This window comes from Diabrotica virgifera, chromosome 8, assembly GCF_917563875.1.
Source record: "Diabrotica virgifera virgifera chromosome 8, PGI_DIABVI_V3a".
Taxonomy (NCBI): domain Eukaryota; kingdom Metazoa; phylum Arthropoda; class Insecta; order Coleoptera; family Chrysomelidae; genus Diabrotica; species Diabrotica virgifera.
Window position 1 is genome coordinate 41387268 of NC_065450.1, and position 26583 is coordinate 41413850.

A 26583-nucleotide genomic window follows, 5' to 3' on the forward strand; every position below is an offset into this window, starting at 1 on the left:
AAAAACATATTTTTTAAAAACTTGTCAACTTTGGGGCGCCACCCTTGCTAAACGGTGGATGATAGAGAGATGCTGTCGGAAATAAATCGTAGAAAATATAGTCCTCTTCATATTTCTATAAAAGAAATTTTTTGTAAAAGGTACAGGAAGGGCTACGTTCTGCAAAAACCATAAATTACCCCCTTTAAAGGGTTGAAAAGGGGGGTTCCAAGGCGAAATTTTTTCAGAAAAAGTTAGTCTTATAATAAGCACCCCTTGATATGCCAGAAAAAAAATATAACCGGACTTGTGTCCATTTTGCAAGGTTCAACCTCTGTTTCCTACACTATTAATATTTGGTTTAATACCTACTCACCAGGAAAATTTCCATTGTATGCCTTTTCTAAATCATTGACAACATCAACCATATTGACCGGTTTACCGCTATATCCCTTTCTACAGTCCATGGCTTCCAAAAATGTTTGTTCCAAGTATCGCATTACTGAATCTTCGACAGGGTTTAATTTGAAAACCTTTACCAAACTGGGTATAAAAAAATACAAAGTCTGAACAATTCCGTTCCTCAGACTAAATCCAAATATACGATGAACACATTGTCTGAACCTCGATGGTTCTCTTTCAAAACAGCGTGGATCAGTTGCGAAAAAACAACGGGCAATCATTTCAGTGCCGAAATGACCCGCTATGTATTTAGCATCCACTGGACCAGACATATTTTCTAAATGTTCAATAAATTTCTTATTTATTAACTCTAAATTTGTAAAATACCTTTTTATCATTGAGGAACTAAATACTGCAGACATCTTTGCCCTTGTATATTTCCATGATTGGTGCTTTTGCATAAAGATAAACTTCGATATAAGATTATGATGGGTAACATCAGCCACGGTTCTATCACAAAACGTGTTAAAATCTTTTATCAAAATGTCTTTAATTAACTTAGGTGATTTAATCACCAAAACTGGTTTATCAAAAATAAACATTCCAAAATATGGTTCTTCAGTCTCATCGTAAAGCTTTTTTAGCAACTCAAATAAAGTTAGTTTAAACGTGGCAACATCGTAAAGACTGCCAAAAAATGGAATTGGTTTTGAATTATATACGCCTCGTTTTTTCCAGTAGTTAAATTCTCTTGTAACATATTTGTATCCCAGAAATATTATCCCAATACAAAATGTTGCAAAGCTGAATAACCATGAATAATTCAAGAAAGACATTTATTTATCTGTAAAAAAATTATATTTGTTAATACATAATATAGAAAATTAAATAAAGCTAAATCTGTATATAACAATTTTTTTATTGTTACCCCATTTTGCTTATTTAAAGTACGCCTCAGCGTGTTTAAATTCAACTTTCAAAAACGCGCGTGTTTTAAGGTTACCATGGTAAAATCAACAGTTTTAAATATTGATCTGACATGACAGGAATACATACCTTGTAAGGTCAAATAAATAAAATATGAATAAAATATTACTAACAAATGTTTCAAAAGCTTTATTCAAATATTTGAAAATCTTACTCTTTTAACCCTTATCCGGGCAACACATTTTACTTACGTAACCGGGCAACTCGGGTCTGTTAAGCCCACCGCTGTTCTTGAATATACTATTCATATTTACCTATATATTTCTAATATTCTTTTTTGATTTTCTATTACAGTTAAATTTAAATTGTCTAGATTAAAAAAAGGTGCTACTATAAGTATGCGGTCTACCTCGAGGGTGCGATTACTGAAGGATTTGCCCAAAATAATGAAATGCAAGAAAACTTTTTTAGAAAAATATTTATTCACAAGTAATAAACATTTGGAGCCAAATAAATACTTAATTAATAAATAAATAAAAACTTTTGTAAATCTACCAGGCCATTTTATTTGAAAAGAGGAATTGATGTTTACGCATACCCTGGAAAAAGATTACGGTGTTGTTGCCTTTCATTATTGCGTGAAAACGCTTCTGAGAAAAGATTATGGTAATTAGCAGCTCATGTATAAAGTACCGATAAAAACAATCTTTATAAAATGAATAAAACGCATAAATCAGAAGAATATTTTTATTTTACTTTTACAAATTAATACTTTGTCATATCAGTTTACCATTTTATTTGAGACTAAGCCAAAAGATTAGCTTATTCCCACCTAGAAGAGCAAATTAATTCGTCCACAAACAAACAAAAGGAATCAACAGGATCATCTACACTTTGACCAGGGGCTTGCATTACTTTGTGCACTTTGCTTTTTATTATGTCGCAGAATCGCCTACGTCCTGTCGGTTGTGGTTGACTCTTCCAGTTAATTCCATCCTTAATTTCAAAAATTACACACTCTGAAATCTGGGAACTTGTAGCCACAAATTCTTCTTCATTATCACTCAATACTACTTGCTGATCATCCTCTTCACTTGCTTCCGAAAGATGATCTTCAATTTCAGAGTCACTTTCAATGCCACCTACTTCAGGAGATTATTCATCATCGGAATCTCATAAATTATTAGCAATATCTTGCAGTTCTGTAGCTGGTAATGGTTTTCGGGACATTTTATTCGCACTATCTACTTTCACTGTAATTCAATATAATTTTAGGAGCTTAGTTGTCGACACTAACATCTACAGGTACCTACTATCTATAGGTACTATCTATAGGTACCTACCTAACAATATTATTACATTCCAACAATGATTATCAGTTTTTAAAATTCATTTAGAATAGATATAACACCAATTGTAAGCATCTCTTTGATGTTCAGATCAAACAGATGTTTACAGTGTTTTTACACGTTTAGACTTTATTATTGGATTTCCGGAATCATAAAAGTCGTTTAGATAATCAACAAAAACATTAGCTGACTGCCAAATTAACTTCTTTAACAAAGATTTAGACGTTAGGTATAAATACAAATAGGGTCCGACGGGCCCGTGTTGCCCCTTTACGTGACAAAATTCTTTCGACGCAATAATTTCAAAAATAATAATGAATATTTTGAATAGCTCATGACTATGTTGAAGAAAATATACTTCTAAACAAATTCAGTGATGCATAAAATTCAATAAATTTTTTATCAGTTTATGACAAAAGAATTGGCGTCTCGGGACAAAAGAATTGGGCCCACCTTGCCCGGATAATGGTTAAATGAATGTAAAAAGTACAGTTGTTGTATTGTTTGAAATATTACTTCCGTTTCTTAAATTAGAGGAAATGCTGTTCAAATTAATTCTACCGACATTCTCGGAAGCCAATGAGGTTGTACTTCCATTAATGGCAGTCCCAATAATGTTTGAAATATTCTTCTTATTGTTAATACTCTCTTCAACGTAAGCAGCCGCCACAGCTTCCGATGTCCATCCTACTTGTCGTTGTATTTGGTATATTGTCATGCCACTGTTCGTCATAATTTTAGCGGACGTACGTCGAAACGCATGTCCCGTGTATTTCTCAGGATGGTCAAATTTTAGATAACTTGCAATTTGCAAGGTACATGATCCAAATGTACTAATACCAACTACTTGATTAGTGCACTTTCCTTTATGGTAAGAAAAATCGATATGTACTTAAATTTTTAGGGCGCGGCGCAATAATAAATACTTCTTTACCAAACGCACATAATTAATTGCATCGCTATCAGCAACTGTAAAACGTCGAGCCATCACAATCTTATATGGTCGGATAGTAATAAGCAAAACGCTTCTTTCTTCCTTGATGTCATGTAAAGACCGCGTCCCACCATCAAATAATTTGATCAAACTGGTTTGAGCAAACTGAAAGTGACAGTTAGTGACGTCACATCCTGAGTGTTCATTGTCAAGTCAAGTCAAGTCAAGTCAAATTTATTCATCACATGCGACATTGTACAAAGTACATGTATGAGACAAGTCAAAGTTTATACAAAAAGTATATAAATTGTAAATACAAAAAGTATATAAAAAAGTATATAAATTAATAAATATGACAACACATACTTAAAAGATATTTTTAGAGTATGGCTCTAGCTCACAAATGTATTGATGTACACACCTCCGAAAGTTTGGCTGATGTAAATTCATGCGTATATCTATTGGCAACTTGTTAAAGAAACTTATGGCTGCATAATGTGTGCTACCTTCCAACAAAACAGAACGATGTTGTGGAAGCATAAAGTGATTGTCTCTGAATCTTGTTGAATAAACATGGTTAAATTGAAATTTATTGAATTCATTAATTTTGCAATGTAAATACATTATACACGAAAATATATACAGACCAGGAATTGTAAGAATATTGTTTTGTCTAAAGATGCCTCTACAAGAATCTCTAAATTTCATTTTATACATTATCCTAAGAGCTCTTTTCTGAAGTACAAATATCTGCTCTAATTCAGAGGTACAACCCCAGACTTCAATGCCATATTTGGCTATTGAGTAAAAATGGGCAAAGTATACTGTTTTTAATATTGATGTATTAAAGAGACGTGAAAGAATTCTCAGTGCATAACATGCGCTACTTAATCTGGATTTCAAATTAGAAATATGGTTTGACCATTTAAAATTACTGTCTAACAGAACCCCCAGCAACTTCGTGCAGTCTGTTTTATCTATTGCTGCTTGTATAGTGGCTTGATGGTTTAATAAATTATTTGACGTGAAAATCATATACTTTGATTTCTCTTCATTCAAAACTAGTTTGTTGGATAAGAAATAACTGTTGATGGAGGATAGTATCTGTGTAGTTTTATTTTGCAAAATTTTGATCGGATGTTGCTGTGACTAGAATGTTGGTATCATCCGCATAACTGATGATGTTAACTCCACTCAGTGAATTACTTACCAAAGCTATATCATTAATATATACTATAAAAAGTAGAGTACCCAATACACTACCCTGAGGGACACCATAATGGGTATCCAATGTGTTTGATTCGTTTACATGTCCATTAGATGTTATCTTTACTTTTTGTCTTCTATTTTCTAGGTACGAAGTAAACCATTTTAGAGCTACACCACGAATACCAATCCCCTCAAGTTTTATTAGCAACAAATTATGATCCAAAGTATCAAAAGCCTTGGACAAATCGAGGAACAAACCACATGCCTTCTCTCGTCTGTCCAAAGCATCCAACACTAAGCTGACGAAATTTGCAAGAGCTGTAGTTGTAGACTTAGAAGATGTAAAACCATGTTGAAAATTATGCAAGATACTATGCTTTTTTAGGAATGCGTTTATTCTACTATAAACAAGAGTTTCAATTATCTTTGAAAACACAGATAAGAGACTTATGGGACGGTAGTTGTTAAGGTCATCTTTATCACCACTTTTGAATAAAGGGATTACAATAGATAGTTTAAACATACTAGGAACTATTCCTTGTTGAAAAGAGGCATTACAAATATCCGTCAGTGGATCTGCTAGAGCGTGAATGCATTGTTTTAATAACTTAGGGGAAATCTGATCAAAACCACAAATGTGTTTGGATCTAAAACTTCCGACTATATTAGTTATTTCCTGTGGGTTAGTTGGATATAAAAACATAGAACAACTATTACGGTTTTTTTATGCTGATGTAAACCCACCTATTTTAGTAGGATCCAAAGCGGCAAGTAACTTTGGAGCCATTTCAACAAAATGGTGGTTAAATTTGTCTGCTAAGTTATTATTATTATCACTAGGTACTTTTGAGTTGTTTTGTTTCCCGACTGTTAAGTTTACTAAATGCCAAATACATTTCGTTTTATTTGATGATTCGTTTAACTGTCTCATGAAGTGACTACTTTTTGCTGCTTTTAATTTAATTGAATATTCTGTCTTTGCCAAATGAAGGACTGGCCTAAGATTACTATTTTGCTGACAGATCGTTTCTAAAAGTTTTAGCTGATCCCTTAAATTGTACAGTTCCTGCGTAAACCAATTGGAACGTTTACATTTTTTAGGTTTACATTTAAGTAGTGGAAAATGGGACCGAAAGTAATTTTGGATAATATTTAAAAAAGCTAATGATTTATCCTCAGCAGAAATTGTATTAAATACCTCTGACCAATTTGTTGACTCAAGGGTTTGAACAAAACGATTTATGTTCCTTTCACTATATGAACGGATGAATATATAGGCATCATTGTCTGTGTTAATGCTACATTGGAACAATTGCGCACGATGATCAGAGATAAAACCTTCCACAACCATTGTTTTTTGTTGGTGATTTATGTTTGTAGCAATATAATCAATTTGAGTTTTAGTAGTTGCAGTTACTCTTGTATAATCATTCACAGTTACAATTAAGCCATAAGAATCTAAAACATTTACCAAGTTCTGCTTACTTAGTGAATTTGATTTGAAATCTATATTAAAATCACCTGTTAATATTATAGCCTTACCTTCGGAGACTAGTACATCAAGTATTAGATCCAGTTTTGACATAAAAACATCAATAGAGCCACGTCCAGGCAGATAAATACACAACACAACACAATTAAAATGGCAATAGTCTATTTCAACAGCACTCACTTCAAAATTATATTTCTCAGATTGAGAACATATATTAGAACGTTCCTTCCAAACCACACCCTCTTTCACATAGATTGAAGACCCTCCATGTTCCCCTTGGTCACGGCAGAAAGATGAAGCCAGAGAAAATCCATTTATATGGTGTAGTTGTAGTTGTTCTTTAGATTTCCAGTGCTCAGTTAAACAGACACATACATTATGTAGACCTTCACACTGCAGGAAGAACTCTAGTTTTTCAATGCTTGTTGATACACATTGTATATTTTGATGAAGTAAGCCAAAACTTTTTTGACTGATAGTTGAAGCATTTTTACCAACTGTGTCAAAATTAGGAGAATTGAATACTTCTAACTTATCCAATTTAAAACCAGTCTTCTGACTAACACTTGGGATATTTAATACTGTAATATCTGGATCAAAAACTAAGCTTCTTCTGTCTGTTTTTTCTTGTGATAAAAAAAACGGCTTACAACAGCTCCGTAGGCCAAACTTCGGGATTCATGGCCTTGTTGAAGTTCCCTGAACATATATTTACTTTGAACGATGATTAAATTGTTGGATGTTTCGATTGAATCATTTCACATGTTGCTTCAGGAAAATTCACTTTAATTAACTCGGTTAGAGAGTCAGTTGTAGTTTCTTTATTAATTCTTGTAACATGTAGAGTTGAAATTTTTGGAACACCCTTAACCTCATCGCTATTTCTATTGCTACCTACTATAATTTTTCTTCGTCCGTTAAACTGATGTCGCCTAGGCCTAATAGTTTTCCATTCTTGATCATTTTCTGCTTCATTTATAGGTATTTCATCGTTAGTATGTTTTTCGTCCTCTACTAAATTAATGAACTGATCCATTTTTAATCTGCTTTGTTCAAAAAGCAGTCCTTTAGAAACATCTGTTTTTGTTATTGTTTGGGAATTCCCTTGTTTATTTACGTCAGGTTTTTTCTGAGTAATTACCAGTTCACTTTTTGCTGCTCTGCCCATAAAGTTTTGTTTATGTTCTTCTTTCTTTTTTTCGGCAATATTTAAATTGGTCTTATAATGTGTTTTGGAGTTTGCAATAGTACTAGTAGATGGCGTTGTATGTATCTTTGGTGAATCTGAATTCTCTTTTAATTGTTTTAGGAGAAAAATTAGATCTTCTTGTTCTTGGCATCTTTTTTCTAGATGATATGTAAGTTTACTTACAGCGTCAAGTTCCTTTTTAATGGTAATGGTCCTGTCTGATAATGTGTCACAGTGAGAACAGGTTATGTTATCTACCAAATCATAAGATTTATTGTCGCTCTTGCTGTTTATAAATTCACCAATTTTATTTATATAGGTAATCACTTGTGGATTTGCAACATTCACTGGTACTTTTAACGTCACAATTATGTCGATTAGTTCATTTTTCTTTAATTTATTTAACTCAGTCGTTAACGTGGTTGTATCACGCGCCGCCATCTTTTCAACCTTATTGTGGATAATAATGAAAAATTTTAATTTTAAATAAAGTACAAACAAGTTAGACAACTCAATACAAAAAATTTGATCAAACTAGACTGATAGTGAGAGCACAGATTTTTAGAATTTCAAAAAAACTGCAATTGTGACGTCACTTTGACGTACTTCCTCAAGTACGTCAAGTTTGCTCAAACTGTTTGATCAAATTATTTGATGGTGAGACGCGGCCTTAAGCGTACATTTCACAATTCACATCTGCAAGAGGCAAAGATACCGCAAATGGCTACTCCCTTTAAAAATAAATACGTAATGTCCGGTGCATCTATGAAAAAGTTCCACAAATCGTCTTCCTTGAATACACACGCTTTCTTGACCACGTCTTTCTTCATAATAATTGCCTTCATGAATGCATGAAGGCAAAGTATGTTTATCCTCAACATACTGTGTAATTTCAAGTGGATAGCCCACATAGTCGACGGATTGTACTATTCCGACATTGTCTGAAGATAAGCAAGCATAACTCGTTCATCTGTATCTGCTAACTTTTGCTCTTCCAAGCATTTAACGAACTTGTAATCTTTTACATATGCGTCTTCCGATTTTTGCGGTATTAATAGCAATTCTGCTTTCATCATCATCATCATCATGCAACCTCTTTTGTCCACTGCTGAACATAGGTCTCTCCCATTTTTCGCCACTATCCACGGTTCTTTGCGTCTTGTTGCCATTTCTTGGATATCCGTTTAATGTCGTCCATCCAGCGTGTTGGTGGTCGTCCTCTGCTCCGTTTGTCTTCTATTGGACGGTCAATTAGTTTTCTGATCCATCTTGAGTCTTTCAGTCTCGCCATGTGACCTGCCCAATTCCGTTTCACCTTGGCTATACGTTCGACGACATCAGTGATACCTTTTCTTTTCCTAACGTCTTGGTTCCTTATTTTGTCTTTTTTTGTCACGCCGAGAATCGATCTTTCCATGCGCCTTTGTGCCACTCGCATTTTTAGTGCTGTTGTTTTTGTGAGCGTGAGAGTTTCTGCTCTATATGTCATAATAGGAAGAACGCATCGGTCAAATGTCTTCCGTTTCATAGCTATTGGGATGTTGCTCTTAAAGATGTCTCTTAGTGAACCATACGCCGCCCAAGCAAGTGTTATTTGTCGTTGAAATTCGCAGGTCTGATTGTCCTTATCTATTCTGATTTCATGACCGAGATATATGTACAAAAGATATGTAAGATATATGTAAAAAAAATGAATGCCAAACAATGTAGTAATTACCGTACAATTAGTTTGATGAGCCATGCACTGAAAATATTCCTGAAAATTATACACACTAGAGTATACAAAAAACTGGAAATGGACATCAATGATACCCAGTTTGGATTCCGAAATGGACTCGGAACAAGAGAGGCGTCGTTTGCACTGAACGTTATGACTCAGAGATGTCTTGACATAAATCAAGATCTATTCATGTGTTTCATAGATTATAACAAGGCCTTTGATAAAGTGAGGCATGATCATCTAGTCAGACCCTGGCAGAAAAGAATTTAGATAAACGAGACATCCGACTAATAGCAAATATGTACTACAATCAGAAAGCAGTAGTGAGAGTAGAGAATAATACCACTGAAGAAATTGAAATAAAGCGAGGTGTGAGACAAGGGTGTATACTGTCACCAACCCTGTTTAATCTCTATTCCGAAGACGTAATGAATAGAACACACTCTGAGCAATCCATAGGTATTAAAATAAATGGTGTAAGATTAAACAATCTGAGATTTGCCGACGACACCGTTCTGATCGCAGAAACACTTGAAGAGCTACAGACATTGGTGAATAAAATAGCAGACTGCAGCGAAGAATATGGACTATCTTTAAACATAAAGAAAACTAAATTTATGGTAATATCGAAATCAACACGAAATGTCCAAAATTTATATTTACACAAAATAAGAATAGAAAAAGCCAGATCCATATTCACTAAAATGAAGAGAGTGTTCTGTGGAAGAGATTTGAGCCTTGAAATGAAACTTTGCCTGATGAGATGTTACGTACTTTCTGTGCTGTTCTACGGAATGGAGTCATGGACGCTGAAAAAGATTGATACCAAAAATTTAGAGGCATTTGAACTGTGGATGTATCGCAGAATCTTGAGAATATCATGGACGGAGAGGGTCACAAACGTCGAGGTCTTGAGAAGAATGAATAAAGAAAAGGAAGTCATATTTACGATCAAAAAACGAAAACTGCAATACTTGGGACACATTACAAGAGGCGAAATATATGAACTGCTTCGAATAATTGTGCACGGAAGATAGCAGGAAAAAGGTCCATAGGAAGAAGACGAAACTGCTGGCTAAAGAATCTACGGGAATGGTATAGTTGTAGCAACAACGAATTGTTTCGGTCAGCAGTTTCGAAAATACGTATAGCCCTGATGATCGCCAACCTTCGGAACGAAGATGGCACTTGAAGAAGAATAGTAACTGTTAACAACAGTCAACATGAAGTATCAAACGATAATGGTTACAGACATTGGATTTTCGATGGAGATAAACGTGGTTGTCAGAAGCACACAACTAATATGCAAAGAAAAGGGAATGACGGTGAATCAGATTGATCACGTTATGATTTGAAAGTAAATACATAAATACCATTCAAAAGGCAAGAAGTATTAGAGGAGACGAAATCGATTCAGGCCTCATTAAAGTCACATGAGAAAGAAAGCAGGAAAAAAAGTTAAAACGAATAATAAAACGTAAACTTTAAGTACTAAGTTAACGTAAACATAAAGTAAACCTTAAGAACTTTATTCTTGTCAATAATAAACTTAGTTGCATAGAAATCGGTTCACTTAAAAATTTGGTCATTTTTGATGTCTCACATTTCCTAAACCTGTTGGCCAATTTAAGTGATTTTTTAAACATGTTGTAGCCTGATTCTTTAACAATACCACTGTAATAATATTGTTGTTAAACATGTAAATTTTCATTGTATACCGGTTGTACCAATCAAACTGTGTTTTTTTCTCAAAGTTCGGTTCACCCTGTGGAATATTCTAGCATTTATAAAATACTGAAATTAAAACTGCACTATAGCCTCAGGTTTTCTTAACATTCTGTTTTTTGCTTCATTCGCTTATGTTGGATAATAAAAAAGTTAGGTACTTTAACAACTAGACATGTTCTTCATCAATAGGATTTTTCATTCACAGTCATTTGTTTCGAGCTTCTGTCATGTGTCACATAATATTAATATATCTACGTCATACGTTATTGGTTTATACCAATGATACAAACCAAAGACGTATGACGTAGATATATTAATATTATGTGACACATGACGGAAGCTCGAAACAAATGACAATCGATGAAAAGCCCTATACACGGTGTTTCTAATAAAGTGCGGCAAACTTTAAGGGATAATTTTGCATGAAAAAATAATGACAGTTGGCTTTATAAACGTCTGTTATCAAATGTTTCGTTTCCGAGATACGGGATGTTGAATTTTTTCTGACGATTTATTTTATTGCTTTAAAACCGGTTGTGATATGCCAATGAAATTTGGTTGGTTTTGAGACGTAGTTATTGCACATTTTTTGACATACAATTAAGAATTTAATATTCACCACTAGCGCGTATTACGTGTAATATAACCGATCATATTACCCGTATGCACGCAAATGGTGAATATAAAATTCTTAATTTTATGTCAAAAAATCCGCAATAACTATCTCTTAAAACCTACCAAATTGCATTTGTATATCTCAACTGGTTTTAAAGCAATAAATTTATCGTCAGTTTGTAAGAGAAAATTCAACATCCCGTATCTCGGAAACGAACTATTTGTGGATATATGTTTATAAAGCAAACTGTCATTATTTTTTCATGCAGAATTACCCCTTAAAAATTGTCGCACTTATTTAAAAACACCGTGCGTTGATGAAGAACATGTCTAGTTGTTAAAGTACCTAACTTTTTTATTATCCAACATAAACGAATGAATCAAAAAACAGAATGTTAAGAAAATCTGAGGCTATAGTTGGGTTTTAATTTCAGTATTTTATAAATGCTAGACTATTCCACAGGGTGATGCGAACTTTGAGAAAAAAACATAGTTTGATTGGTACACCCGGTATACAATGAAAATTTACCTGTTTAGCAACAATATTATTACAGTGGTATTGGTAAAGAGTCAGGCTATAACATGTTAAAAAAATCACTTAAATCGGCCAAAAGGTTTAGGAAATATGAGACATCAAATATTACCAAATATATTTGATATCGGTGAATGCTGATACCACGAACATTATCATTACAAAAATTTAAAAAAAATCGTAATACTTACTTTATTAACACAACACTCAACTTGAAAAAATTAACGAGTAGTTTGCACAAATTTAGCCTTGTTTACTAATATTTAATGAATTTAATTAAATAATTGATTTCAAAAGGTCAAGCCATATACCTATCTATGGTGATACAATTGTTGACCTCCGCCATAACACATTAACAGGAATGGAGCAACAAAATAAATACTAAACAAATGTTATATCTGTCTGTAGAGACAGACCTAACCGACAAAAAAAGATAATTTCAGGTGTGGATCGGAGATATGGTTTTTTCTAAATGTGATGAAACATAATATTATTCATTTATAAAATAAACGGTTTCGTTTTTATTCAATTCAAGTCTCCTACCATCATCTGGCACGTGTTTCTAGGTTTACCCGTTATCAAAGAGGCTTTGCAAGGGACTGAATTGAACCACAACGCACCGACTCGTTGGTAAATATATTTAAATATTCTACCAACGTATGCCTTTAGCAACCTCTCACGAGGATATATGAAGTGAGTGTAGATAATTATTAAAGTAAACTGTGAATCTGAGGCATATTCATGGCGATGCTGGGATTTTATTCCACTAAAACATCAGCCCAGGCCCTAAGAGTACTTGGAATTCCGGAAAAGATGATCAGACTCGTAAAAATGACCTTAGTGAAGACCGACAATAGAGTAAGGATAGAAGGAAGCCTATCAGAAAAATTTGAAGTTAAAAGGGGATTAAAGCAGGGAGATCCGCTGTCCACAGTACTTTTCAATTTCTTGTTGGAGGCAATATTGAGAGAGAGTGGAATACGAACGAAAGGTATGATCTTTGACAACAGAAACCAGGTTCTGGCCTTTGCGGACGATGTAGTGCTAATAGCAAGAACGGAGAGGGAACTACTGAGGATTTTGAGGATACTGAGGAAACTCTTTGAAGTAAAGGCTAAGCAGTATGGACTGAGAATTAATGAGCAAAAAACAAAGTATATGGAAATGGGAGAGACCTCAGATGAAGATACACAACTGAAAACTACCACAAACAACGAGAATAAAGAGTACTGCTTCAAAAAGGTGACGGAGTTTGAGTATCTAGGAGTAACGCTAACAAGTATAGGGGAAGAAAGCCAAGAAATTGAAAAAATAATTTTGAGAGCAAGAAAGATAGTCGGAGTCCTACAAATACTACCAAGAGCCAAAAACATCTCCAGCAAGGCAAGATTAAGACTCTACCAGACAGTGATCCAGCCCACAGTTCTTTACGGGAGCGAAACATTGGTCATGAACAAAAATCAAGAAAATATGCTGAACATCTGGGAGCGGAGTGTTCTAAGGAAGGTATTCGGTGGAGTAAAAAACGATGAAAACGTTTGGAGGAGACGAACAAATGCAGAGATTAGAGAGCTGTACCGGACACCAGAAATATGCCAGATGGTTAGAACAAAGAGACTTAGTTGGTTAGGTCATCTTGCAAGAATAGCTGACGGAAGGTGGGCAAAGGACTCGCTGCTGAGAGGGGAAGGAAAGAGGAGAAGAGGACGACCCAGGAAAAAGTGGCTAGAAGCATGTAAGAAAGACCTGCAAACAATCGGGATATCAAATTGGAGAACTGCGGCCATGGACAGGAGAAAATGGAGAAAAACCGTGGAGAAATTACAAGCCATGGGCCTTTAATGCCTGTTGAGCTATATTATATATACAGGGTGGAAGACACTTATGGAATAAAATTATTTCTGTCCTTATTTCAAAAAAGTACAAAAAATGCTGAGACCTGTCGATTTTTAAATACAAATGTGCACTTTTTAAACATAAACTTGAATGTACAGGCTGATCCTTACAAGTCTAGCAGAGTCCATAATCTTTATTTTTAATGGAACACCCTGTATATTCTTACATTTTTAAAAGCTGCTTAACAACCTGATTTCAACGAACTATATTATGTGGGGTATATTATGAATAATACAGGGTGAAATTTTGAAATTAAAAAGTATGGAACCCACTTGTGAAATAAAATTGTTTGTGTCGTTATTTTAAACAATTATAAAAATTACTGGGACATGTCAATTTTTAAATTCAAATGGGCGTTTTAAAACATAAATTAAAATATACAGGGTGATTCACGCAAGTACAGCATAGTCCATAATCTTTAGTTTTAATGGATCATCCTATATATTTTTATAATTTTTAAATCTGCTAAACAACCTCATATATCAAAACAGTGTATACCTATTTATGTAGGGCCTATTATGAATGATACAAAGTGAAATTTTAAAATTATGTATAATTTTCGTCAAGAAATTAAATACCTACGGGTACATAACATGGGGTCCGGACAAAAAATCCCCGGACAAATAATCCCGGACAAAAAATCCCCACAAATTATCCCTGGACAAAAAATCCCCGGACAAAAAATCCCCGGACAAAAAATCCCCGGACAAATAATCTCCGGACAAAAAATCCCCACAAAAAATCCCGGACAAATAATCCCCACAAATGGTTTTGGACAAAATATCCCCACAAAAAATCCCGGACAAAAAATCCCCAAGAAATATTTGCTGCCGAATAGTTCTCTAAAAGTTTTCCCGAAATTTTACCAAATTTTCAATTCCAATTCCATGCTGAAAACTTCAAAATTTACATGACAAAAGAGTGTGCTTTTTCAAAAACCGTGGAAGATATGGGGAATGAGCTAAGGCCCCGTTCTCTTGACAGACGCTTGATAACGCTCCTTTTGATAACGCTCGATTACAACTACATACATTTTACTTAAGATCGTTCACATGCTAATGCGCGTTTTAGATTATCAAAACGCGCGTTATCAAGCGTCTGTCATGAGAACGGGGCCTTAGCTCATTCCCCATATCTTCCACGATTTTTTAAAAAACTCACACTTCTTTGTCCTCTAAAATTTGAAGTTTTCGGCATGGAATTGGAATTCGAAATTTAGTAAAATTTCGGGAAAATTGTTAGACAACTATTCGGCAGCAAATATTTCTTGAGTATTTTTTGTCCGGGATTTTTTGTGGGGATGTTTTGTCCAAAAAAATATGTGGGGATTATTTGTCCGGGATTTTTTGTGGGAACTTTTTGTCCGGGGATTATTTGTCCGGGGATTTTTTGTCCGGGGATTTTTTGTCCGGGGATAATTTGTGGGGATTTTTTGTCATTTGAAATTAATCATTTATCATGCTTCAAATAAGGGTATTATTTTTTAAATTAGCTAAATAAAGGCATACGTTTTCTAAATTGAGTAATAAATACAGGGTGTAAAGAAACTCTACCGACAAACGGAGACAGGAGATTTTTCAGATAATTTTAAGATAATTTAACCCAATTCACTTAGTCCGAAAATGCTTCCTTAGGGAGCTAGAGCTCTTTGAAGATGGCGTCTTGTAATTAGTTTTTCTTAAATACCTCCAGAACGCTTCTATTTAGAAAAACAAAAATTGGTACGCGTATTTATCTTTAAGATATAAATTTAATCCATCCATTGCAAATTTCTAGTACTGATCATAGGCATCCGTTTTGGGTAGGGCAACGGTTATTTTATCGCATAACTTTTTTATCTTTAACTTTTATGCATTTCTGATACTGGATTATTAAATTGGAAAGTATTTTAGTAGTAAAAGGTACTTTTGTTTTAAATCGGTAGGACACATCGTTTTCTAGAAAAATCGATTTGAAAACTTTTCGCTTTTAGAATTAAAATAAAAATTTCAAAAAAAACTGTTTAGAAAGACGAAAACTGGTACATTTATTTATATTCCAGAGATAAATCGATTTCATTAATTGCGGATTTTTAATACTGGTCATAGGCGTCCGTTTTGGGTAGGTCAACAGTTATTTTATAGCATAACTGTTTTGTCTTGAATTTTTGAGCATTTTTGACACTAGATTATTAAATTATGAGGTATTCGAGTACTAAAAGTTACTCTTACTTTATGTTGGTAAAATACTTCATTTTTTGTTGAAAAGTTCTTTCAATTTTTTTTTCAAATTCCAAAAACGAAAAACTTTCAAATCGATTTTTCTAGAAACCGGTGTGTCCTACCGACTTAAATCAGGAGTACCTTTTAGTACTGGAATACCTCACAATTTAATAATGCGGTGTCAAAAATGCATAAAAGTTAAGGACAAAAAAGTTATGCGATAAAATACCCGTTGCTCTACCCAAAACGCACGCCTATGACCGGTACTAGAAATTTGTAATGGATGGAATCGATTTATCTCTAAAAAGTAAATATGGATACCAATTTTCGTTTTTCTAAATAGAAGCGTTCTGGAGGTATTTAAGAAAAACTAATTTCATGACGCCATCTTCAAAGATCTCTAGCTCCCTTAAGACGCATTTTCGGACTAGGTGAATTGGGTTAAATTGTCTTAAAATTATCTGAGGAATCTCCTGTCTTCGTTTGTCGGTAGAGTTTCTGGATACCCTGTATATTGGGTGTTGTATTTAGTGTCCTGAAAAATGTTATAAATAATTTCTAAATTTCACCTTGTATTATTCATAATGGACCCCATACAGTACACTTTTTTGATATGAGATTGCTTAGCAGATTCTAAAAATAAAAAAATATACAGGGTAGTCCATTAGAACTAAAGATCATGGACTATGCCGTACTTGCGTGAATCACCCTGTATATTTAAATTTATGTTTGTAAAACGCCCATTTAAATTTAAAAGTTGATGTGTCCCAGCATTATTTATAATTTTTTAAAATAAGGCACAAACAATTTTATTCCATAAAGTGGTTTCCATACTTTTTAATTTCAAAATTTCACCCCGTATTATTCATAATACACCCTACATGATATAGTTAGTTGAAATCAGGTTGTTAAGCAGCTTTTAAAAATGTAAGAATATACAGGGTGTTCCATTAAAAATAAAGCATATGGACTTTGCTAGACTTGCAAGGATCATCCTGTATATTTAAATTTATGTTCAAAAAGTGCACGTGTAAAAATTGGCGGTCTCACAGTTTTTTATAATTTTTTGAAACAAGGACAGAAATAATTTTATTCCATAAGTGACTTCCACACTGTATATAAAACATCAGCAGTTTACCCATCTTAATCGCCATCATTTTTTACTCTGCAGCCGGTTTCGTTTTGATTCAATTCTAGTCTCTTGCTATCCCCTGACACGTGTTTCTAGGTTTACCCGTTATCACAGAGGCTTTGCAAGAGACTGGATTGAACCACAACGCACCGACTCGTTGGTAAATATATTTAAATATTCTACCAACTTATGCCTTTAGCGAAATCTAACGAGGTAAGATGAAGTGAGGGTCGATAACGATTAAAGTAAACTGTGAATCTGAGGCATATTAATGCCATCGGGCGATGCTTGGAATGTATTCCACTAAAACATCAGCAATTTACTCGTTTTAATCGCCATCATTTTGTACTCTGCAGCCGAGTATAGCGTGAAACCAAATACAATAGACATTTCAATATTCATTTATATTTAAAAGGAAAATATATTTATTATTTAGTACATAACAAAGAAATATGTGTAGATATAGATTTGCAAAGGCAGTAAAAGGGGAAAAGGTACACTTCTTTAGTTTAATTCTACTGATATTTTAGAACTCCTTTTAGAAATCTCTCTCTATAAATCTTAATGTATTGTACCTCCTTCTCCCTGCTTTACGATTCTTCGCCAAATGTTTTGTTTCCACTAAACTCTTACTTTTTTGTCCCAGTTCTTCTCCTTCTCCCTTCTTTACGATCGTTCGCCAAATATTTTGTTTCCTTTAAAATCTTAGTTTTTCCTCCCAGTTCTTTTATTCTATTTTTCTAGCTTTTTCTTGCCTCTTCATATGAATTGTTTAGTTGTACTTTATATAGTCACTTTTTCTTTTAAAATCTTTACTGTTTTATCTTTTTCACATGGTTTTTACTGTAATATTTTTTAGAAATTTAGTCTTTAGTTCTGTTTACTTTCATGTTTTTTTTGTATCATTCATAATTCGCTAGCATATGTTATGGTAGGGGAGCCCAAGCGGGGATTTTACAGTTACTCGAGCGCGTCAGATTATCATATGCGGAGAAACCTGCTAACCTGCAGATGAACCTCTACCATATATTGACTCTTAACACAGGGGCGTTCGTTAAGTGGGACCCGAAAAAAAACATATCCTTAAAAATACTGGAAAATATCAGAATAAGATAAGGTAAGTGTATGCAAAAGAGTGTATATTTTGAAAATCTGACAAATTGAGCGGGGCGTCAGGAAATGGGAGGGTCAAAAAGTCTCACAAAAAAATAGCGAAATGAAAGTCGTATCGAAAAACAAAGAAATACGTGTTCAATATTTTTCAAAAATCTATCGAATGATACTAAACGTGACCTCCCACGGAGAGGGGTGGGGGGGTAAATTTTAAATTTTAAATAAAAAATCCCGCGATATTTCGCAAAATAAACATGAGATCCAAAAACTGCAAAAGACTTTTATTCAATATTTTTCAAAAATCTATCGAATGGTACCAAATACGACCACCCTCAGAGGTGGGGTGGGGGGTTACTTTAAAATCTTAAATAGGAGCCCAAAATTTTTATTGCAGATTTGAATTTTTTACGTAAAAATAAGCAACTTTTATTCGAAACATTTTTTCGAATAATGGATAGATGGCGCTATAATCGAAAAAAAAACGATTGTTGGAAATGGAAAATTAAATTAAAAATGGAAAGTCCCTACTAATATGGAAAATTTTACTTAACTTTTTTGGTTCTAGGACCTAATAATCACAACCCAATAGGTCCCTAAAGCGCTCGAGTGACTGCAAATTTAGCATACTTTCTTCCCCTACTATTATCATCATCATCATCATCAACTAGCCTATATTTGTCCACTGCTGCTCCCGTAAAAATTTCCACCTATTTCTATCTTGAGCTTCTTGCATCCAATTTGTGGTGATGCGCTTGATATCATCCGTCCATCTAGTCGGTGGTCGTCCTCTGCTTCGATATGCCTCCTGCCTTGGTCGCCATTCCAGAATCTTTTTGGTCCATCTGTCATCCGTCAGTCTGGCAACATGTCCTGCCCAAGCCCATTTAGCCATGGCTATTCTTTCAACTGCCTCCGTGACTCCTGTTCTTCTTCTTATTTCTAGGTTCGGTACTTTATCTCTGATGGTAATACCTAACATTGATCTTTCCATAGCGCGTTGTGTAACTCTTATTATATTTATTGTTCTTTTTGTCAGAGTTAGTGTTTCTGCACCATATGCAAGAACCGGCAAAACACACTGGTCAAAAACCTTTCTTTTTAAACAAACTGGAATATTAGACTTGAAAATGTTATTTAATCTACCGAAGGCAGCCCATGTGAGACCTATCCTTCTTTGTATTTCAGTTGTCTGGTTATCTCGGCCTAAGCGAATCTCATGCCCTAGATATTTGTAAGCTATTACTTGGTCGATGCTATGACTCTCAATCTGAATTTTATCGCTTATTACAAGGTTGGTCATAAATTTTGTCATTGAGGTGTTAATTTTAAGACCAATTGTTTTTGACACTTTATAGAGCGTGTGCAGCATTTTTGTAGCTTTATCAACTCTATCAGATATTAAAACGATATCATCGGCAAATCTTAGGTGGTTCAGATCCTCCCCGTTTATATTGATTCCCATATTATCCTCTCCTTCCATTTGCTTGAACATATATTCAAGAACAGCTGTAAACAATTTCGGGGAGATAGTATCACCCTGTCTAATTCCACGTTCTATTCTAAATTTCTTGGTATCTTCATGAAGTCGAACACAAGCTGTACCAGTTTCGTAGATACTTTTAATCACCTACTATTATAGTAGGTACCTAATACTATTGCACTGTCAATTATCGTTTTAGTGTTCAGATCTATTACTTTGTCTAAAATGGTTTTAGGTATTGGATAGTGTATATTATTTGTTTTTTTTTTGTCGTAGACTATAATGTCTAATTCAATTTTTTCATCATATGATATTGCGCTAACTAGTTACTTATAAATAGTAGTTACATTTTCGGCTTTCTGTCCAATAATTTCTTTGGGCTCTATCACAGGTATCCTTTGATAAGATAGTGTTTAGAACCCTAGAGGAGATATGTGTTTAATTATACAAGTATATATCGATAGTCAATTCGGCGTTCTGTCAAGATTTCCAACATTTTTTGTTGATTTATGCTGTCAAAGGCCTCTTCATAGTTGACAAATATTAAAGCTAGTGGTTTATTATATTCAGTGCCTAATTTTAGTATACACACATTAATAAATTATCCCTAATCCGGTACTGTAGTCTCTGATGAAAAAAACGAATTATTATTGTCAGTTGCATATACTTAATTTGTTGTTAATGACCTTATTTTTCTGTTTTTAATAAATGACCTTTTTTTAATAAAAGTTTAAATATAAAACCAATAAATTCTTTAATTAATTGTTACCACCACCTTCCACTTTGAAATAAAATGTTACATTTATTTATAACGGATGTTTTTATTTTCAAGAACAAGTTTTTAAAATATAAAAACAAGAAAGAAATACTTATACATTATATTAGAACATCTGTGAAAAACTCATCGATTTCTCGTAAAATAGTTATTTTTCTACGGCCTTGCTAAAAAGGCCACTTTCACGCACGCATTTAGTTTCCGAAAGTTCCACTTTCGGAACTTTCTTACAAGTTTTTTCGTAGTATGCATAGTTTTAGTGATAAACGCGGTTGAACATTAAAAAAATCGAAAAAGTGCAATTTTTGAACCCGAATAACTTTTAATTAAAAAATAAAATAGCAATTCTGGTTACTGCATTTGAAAGTTCAAGTCAAATTCTATCGGTTTTGATTATTTGCATTGCTAAAAATTAATTTCTTTATTGTTAAACAAAGCTATAAACACAGTGTTTCCCGTGCCCAATGCATGCGTTTTAATGTACGTAATCTACGTAGAAATTGTCTGTATGCGCGCCTACTCGTTCGATTTCAAATGGGAAATGCATTGAAAACATCATTCAATCACTATGTGTTTATAGCTATGTTTAACAATAAAAAAATTAATTTTTAGCAATGAAAGTAATCAAAACCGATAGAATTTGACTTGAACTTTCAAATGCGGTAAGCAGAATTGCTATTTTGTTTTTCAATCAAAAGTTATTCGGGTTCAAAAATTGCAATTTTTCGATTTTTTGAAAGTTAACCGAGTTTATGTCGAAAACTATGCATCATACGAAGACTTGTAAAAACATTTTTTGCTTAGAATGACCCAGAAAATACAAAACAATGTTTTGTTTTGCGAAAAATCGCTGTTATGTGATTCCTCAAGTTCTTTGTTTATAAACAATCTTATCGACTGTTACCCAAAAAATTCGTGTTCTACGGGTCAAAATACATAAAAAAAAACTTGGGTAAGTCCATCTGAATTAAGGAGGCTGTTGTACCCCCACTGGCGACAGGACTAACAGCAACGTCAGCGTATCAAACGACTTTGAAGAATGTGTTACCCATCTTAAATCCAGCTGTTCTGGGAAGGTTTTCTATTATTTTGTCCATTTTAATAATGCCATTATTAAATTACATATGAATGGGCGCAGTGAATCGCCTTGACGGATTTCTGTGTTTATAACTGCATGTGTTCTGTTGTCAAATGCCCTACTCTTATTTTTGTTTTACATTGTTTGTTAATATCGTGTACTAGGTTAATTTGCCTGTGGTTTAGTCCTTTTTCTCCAATTATTTCTAATGCGTCCTTTAATAATTTAAACCCAGTTTAATTCCTTAATTTTGATTATTATTATATTGTAAAAATAAAACTACTGTTTTTGGACGAATAAAATAAGATTATTCTATATTATTTTAGTCTATTTTATTCATCATCATTATATATGTTAATTCGTTATCATTATTATCCTGTGCTCCGCTCTTACGTTGATATTAACGACAAAGACATAAGTAGGCTTCGTTCAAAGAAAAAACCCTCTGGATTCTGCCATAGGCGTAACCAGGGGGGGTTTGGGGGTTATAACCCCCCCCCATTGGGATGTACTTTGAGCTCTATACGCTTAACACCATAGCCCTCAGAGACCTTCCAGTAGTTGTAATCCTCCCCCTTAGGATCATTCTGGTTACGCCTATGGATTCTGCGAAGATACAATTGAAAGAAATTTCAAGATAACCAACCGTTGCGTTGGCGTGAGTGAAGAATGGGAGGAGAATGCTTCGTCTGATATCCGACACTAAACAGAATTAGAACGAATTGCGATTGCCGTGCTGAAACATAAACGGTTAAGCATTTGGTGGAGGAATGCCCCATCAGATCGTACAGTGGCAATCAGTCTAATGTTTTATTGACGATCAAGGAGTCGATTGAATATATTTACCAACTAAATTTTTGTTTTTAAAAGTTAATTAATATTATTTACAATGTATTGCTATCTTTATTTATATACTTATATATTATTATGTTACCAGTCAAACCCGATTTCAGGATAAACTAGTTTGGCCTAGGCCAAACTAGTTTGTCCTGAACGCGTTAGGATAAACTAGTTTGGCCTAGGCCAAACCAGTTTGTCCTGAACGCGATAGGATAAACTAGTTTGGCCTAGGCCACACTATTTTATCTTGCTATTAATATGGAGAACACTGCATGATAAACTAGTACGGCTTAGTATAATAAACATTACAGTATACGTACAAAAAATACTCTAGTCTACTGTAATTGGAAATACCTAATCATTTTTATTGAAACGAGAATAATTCGTTAAAACTAATGAATAAATTGGTAACACAAACAATCATATTATAAAAAAATAATCAGTGTTTTTTTTATAAAAGCAGTAATTATACCTGTTATAAAAATTAGTCTTTATTTTTCCATAGAGTGCTTTGGTGACACTTAAAATAATTGCGAAGTATCATTGCCTTCTTGTATTTGCATCTGTGTTTGGAACAGTTTCTGTTGCAGCTGCATTTAATACTTTTTTTCAGATCAGAATTCGGCATTTGCCATCAAACTTTTTGAGAAATAGCAGATATAAACTAGGGCTCTAAAATATCGTTAAGGATTGCAGCTTCGAGAGATTTTGTTGGATCCGGACAAGGTTTTGTCAAATGCAGCTGCAACAAAAACTGTTACCCAAACAGATGTAAGTGCAAGAAGTCAATGATACTCCGCAATTCTAAGTGTCACTAAAGAACTCCATGAAAAAATAGATCATAATTTTTATAATTGAGGTATAATTATTGCTTTTACAAAAAAACCACTAATTATTTTTTATAATATGACTGTTTGTATCACCAATTATCCATTAGCTTTAACGAAGAATCATATCGTTTTAATAAAAATAATTACTTTCCCTTTACAGAATAGTTTATTCAGTTTATCTATTTATTTTGGCTTTGTATGTTTACCATACTATTTATATTATGCTGTAGGTACTAGTTTATCCTGCAGTGTTAGTATTAATATCAGGATAAACTAATTTGATCTATGCTAAAATAGTTTATCCTATCGCGTTTAGGACAAACTAGTTTGTCTAGGCTAGGCTATTTCAGGATAAACTAGTTTGGCCTAGGCCTAGGCCAAGCTAGTTTATCCTGAAATCAGGTTTGGCCGGTAACATATACAAAAACTGTGGTCTAGCCATATGCTAAATAAATAAATAAATTATCCGGGGTATTATAGTAAGCGATAAGGACTATAAGGAGTACGTATACGCTTTAACAATTACAGGCTATCTAATCTACTAAAAGGCTAGGACAATACGTCAAGCGTAAATGCAGTTTATCCGCCACGACGTATTTGGGACGATATCCTATGTATTAATGTAATATTACCTAGTAGTAGTGGCGGTATACCTAACCTAACCTACCCAACTTTTTCCTTCTTCCACGATGGTACTGCCAAAAGATGTTTATGGTATCGGGATCATTTTATCATCAATAAGGTACGGATAGCTGTGATGGTAGCCAGCCTCCGATAGGAGAAAGAACTATAAGATGAAGAAGAAGAATGTATCGGGACCCCGCGCCATCTAGATCAACCGATTTTTCATGTTGCACTTTGAAAAAAACATATAGAGTACTTTTGTCTTCTTTATTTATAACTTAACAATTACATCATAACACGGGTCAGTCCGACAGCGTAAACAAAAGACAGTGTCTAAACTCTACTACTAACAACAAATAATTAATAAGAATCATCACAAAACCAAAATTTGCTGTAAATACTACGCGACACACATGGTTTCTGCTGACTCTACAAGATCGAGCAACAGGCCTTCATATTGTAAACTTGTTGTTTATACGTATTGTTTATTTGACATTAAACTGATTTAGTAAAGCAAGCAATTTTGATTTAATCCGACCTGTGGGAGATGTCCACCCTATCGAAAAAGTACATTCGGGTGTAACAATTCATTGGGGCGAGGTGTTTTGACCCGAGTAAAAACAGGGATCACCCCACCTCGCTCCAATGCCCCAGACCATTCCTTTGCCCTCTATAGCACGCTGATGCGCGATGGGGGCACAACTATCGTAGCCAAATGCTCTTTACAATGGAATCCTGGGTAATAAGATTCCAATGTGGTGCCTAATCGAATTACAAAACTAGGCCAGCGTGAAGCGCTCTATGCCTTTATCTTCTAGTTACTTATCCACGGTACTAAAATTGCTTGCTTGGGCCACAAGTCACTGTACCCAAGCCCCACTGAGCTCGGTCCAATGGCTTGGTGCTCAAGAATTTTATGATTTTTATGTTTTTTTTTTGTGGGTTACGCCTTTTTTATTTTTTTTTTTTGTTTTTTTTTGTTGGCTTGCGCATTTTCCTCTATTTTCTTACTGGCTGACTTACCTGGTCGTGGTGTTGGACCTACGCTTGGGTTGCGTGTTTCTTCGACACTAGGTGTTTCGAGCTACGAACTGACTACTACTTTCACTTTTACTTTTTCTTTTACTTTGTCACTCTTTGCTTTATTCGATTTACTTTAATTCACTATTTGCTATTTAGGACGTTTGTTGTTCGAAACTCTCACAAAATATTCACAAAATTCAAAGAAGTACGTTCCTTATTTATATTATTGTACATATGCGGCATTTCCCATCTCTAGTGACGTCAAAAATATGATTCTGTCACGTAAAGCAAAAACCCAAAAACGTAAAAGTGACAATATAAAAAAAATTCATCTCCCGTAATTAGCAGATCATCTCGTTCAAGAAAGAAATTAGAAAAATAACCCCAAAAGAGACAAATATTTGTGTTTCTCTCCACATAATAATATAAAGGATAATTAAATAGAAGATACAAATACCCAGAGTCTCTCCCGTTAAGTATTTAGTAATCGTAAATTTGGTCATCTGATTCGTAGCAAAATTTGAGTGGAAATTCTCGTCATACCTAGGCAAGTGGTATTAAGTTGGAGGTAAGGACATTACTTATATTTATGAGCTCATAATATAAAGGCATATCGGTCAACGGACTACTTTAGTGCGCGGAACATTTATGTAAGTTTAGATACAATACCGTAGTTTTTCTCGTAGTTTTCGTTCGGACATTTTCATTAGATTTAGTTTATAAAATCTGTCATTTTTGTTTACTGTTCATAATTATTTATTTTTAGGTACATATTATTTTATTTATACGTATATATCTTCTTCTTCTTTTTCATACAGAGGAAGAATTATTTATATATGTATATATTTTTCACTTCTCTTTAATTTCATTGTTTGATTTAGAATAAATGTGTTAAATTCTTATCTTATCATAATTCATTGCTCTAAATTTATCCCTTTTGGAAGCAGTCTCGCTGGTACTTTTAGTGGTATCAGCTAATTACCTTTCTCAGCGAACCAGCACCTATAGAACCTGAGATTGGAACAATTTCATTAAAGTGGGGTCTATTTACCAGCCTCATAACATGGTCCTTCGAGCCGGATCTGAATAGATATTGGTGATTTGCTTATTTTGCTATTAATTTAACTCATTAAAGATCATATTAATTTTTCTCTCTCATTTTATTAAGTTTCTTTGTTTCTCTTATTATAAATTAACACATTTATTCTAAAGAAGGTACTTCTCTGAACTTTAAGAATGGATATTAAAACGGCCAAGGAAAATTGCAAATCCGCGAAAGCGTCTATGACCAGAATTCAGAAATGGGTTAATAGTAAATTAAACTCGGAAACTAATTTATTCATTGTAGAAAATAAAATGTCACTGTTAAAAGATGCCTTTGATAAATTTTCGGTAAATCAAGATATAATAGATTTAGCTACACCTGACACACAAGAACCTGTGGACAGGTCCCTTCAGGAGGATTTGTTTTCTGAGTTATCAGCTCGTCTAGCTGAAAAGATGAATCCTCAGAAG

At 33.9% G+C, this 26583-nt stretch overlaps 1 protein-coding gene across 1 annotated transcript in view; it reads right to left on the reverse strand.

Annotated features, from left to right (window-relative positions):
• The window catches only part of LOC126889532 (cytochrome P450 6j1-like), a 32800-nt gene extending 20310 nt beyond the window's left edge, over window positions 1-12490 (reverse strand). Inside the window, exons 1-2 of the mRNA XM_050657884.1 lie at window positions 12268-12490; window positions 356-1225 (exon numbers count right to left, since the gene is read on the reverse strand). Of these exons, the coding sequence (XP_050513841.1) occupies window positions 356-1217 (862 nt within the window). The 5' untranslated portion in view covers window positions 1218-1225; window positions 12268-12490. The remainder of the gene's footprint in view (window positions 1-355; window positions 1226-12267) is intronic.
• Between the last annotated feature and the right edge of the window lie 14093 nt (window positions 12491-26583).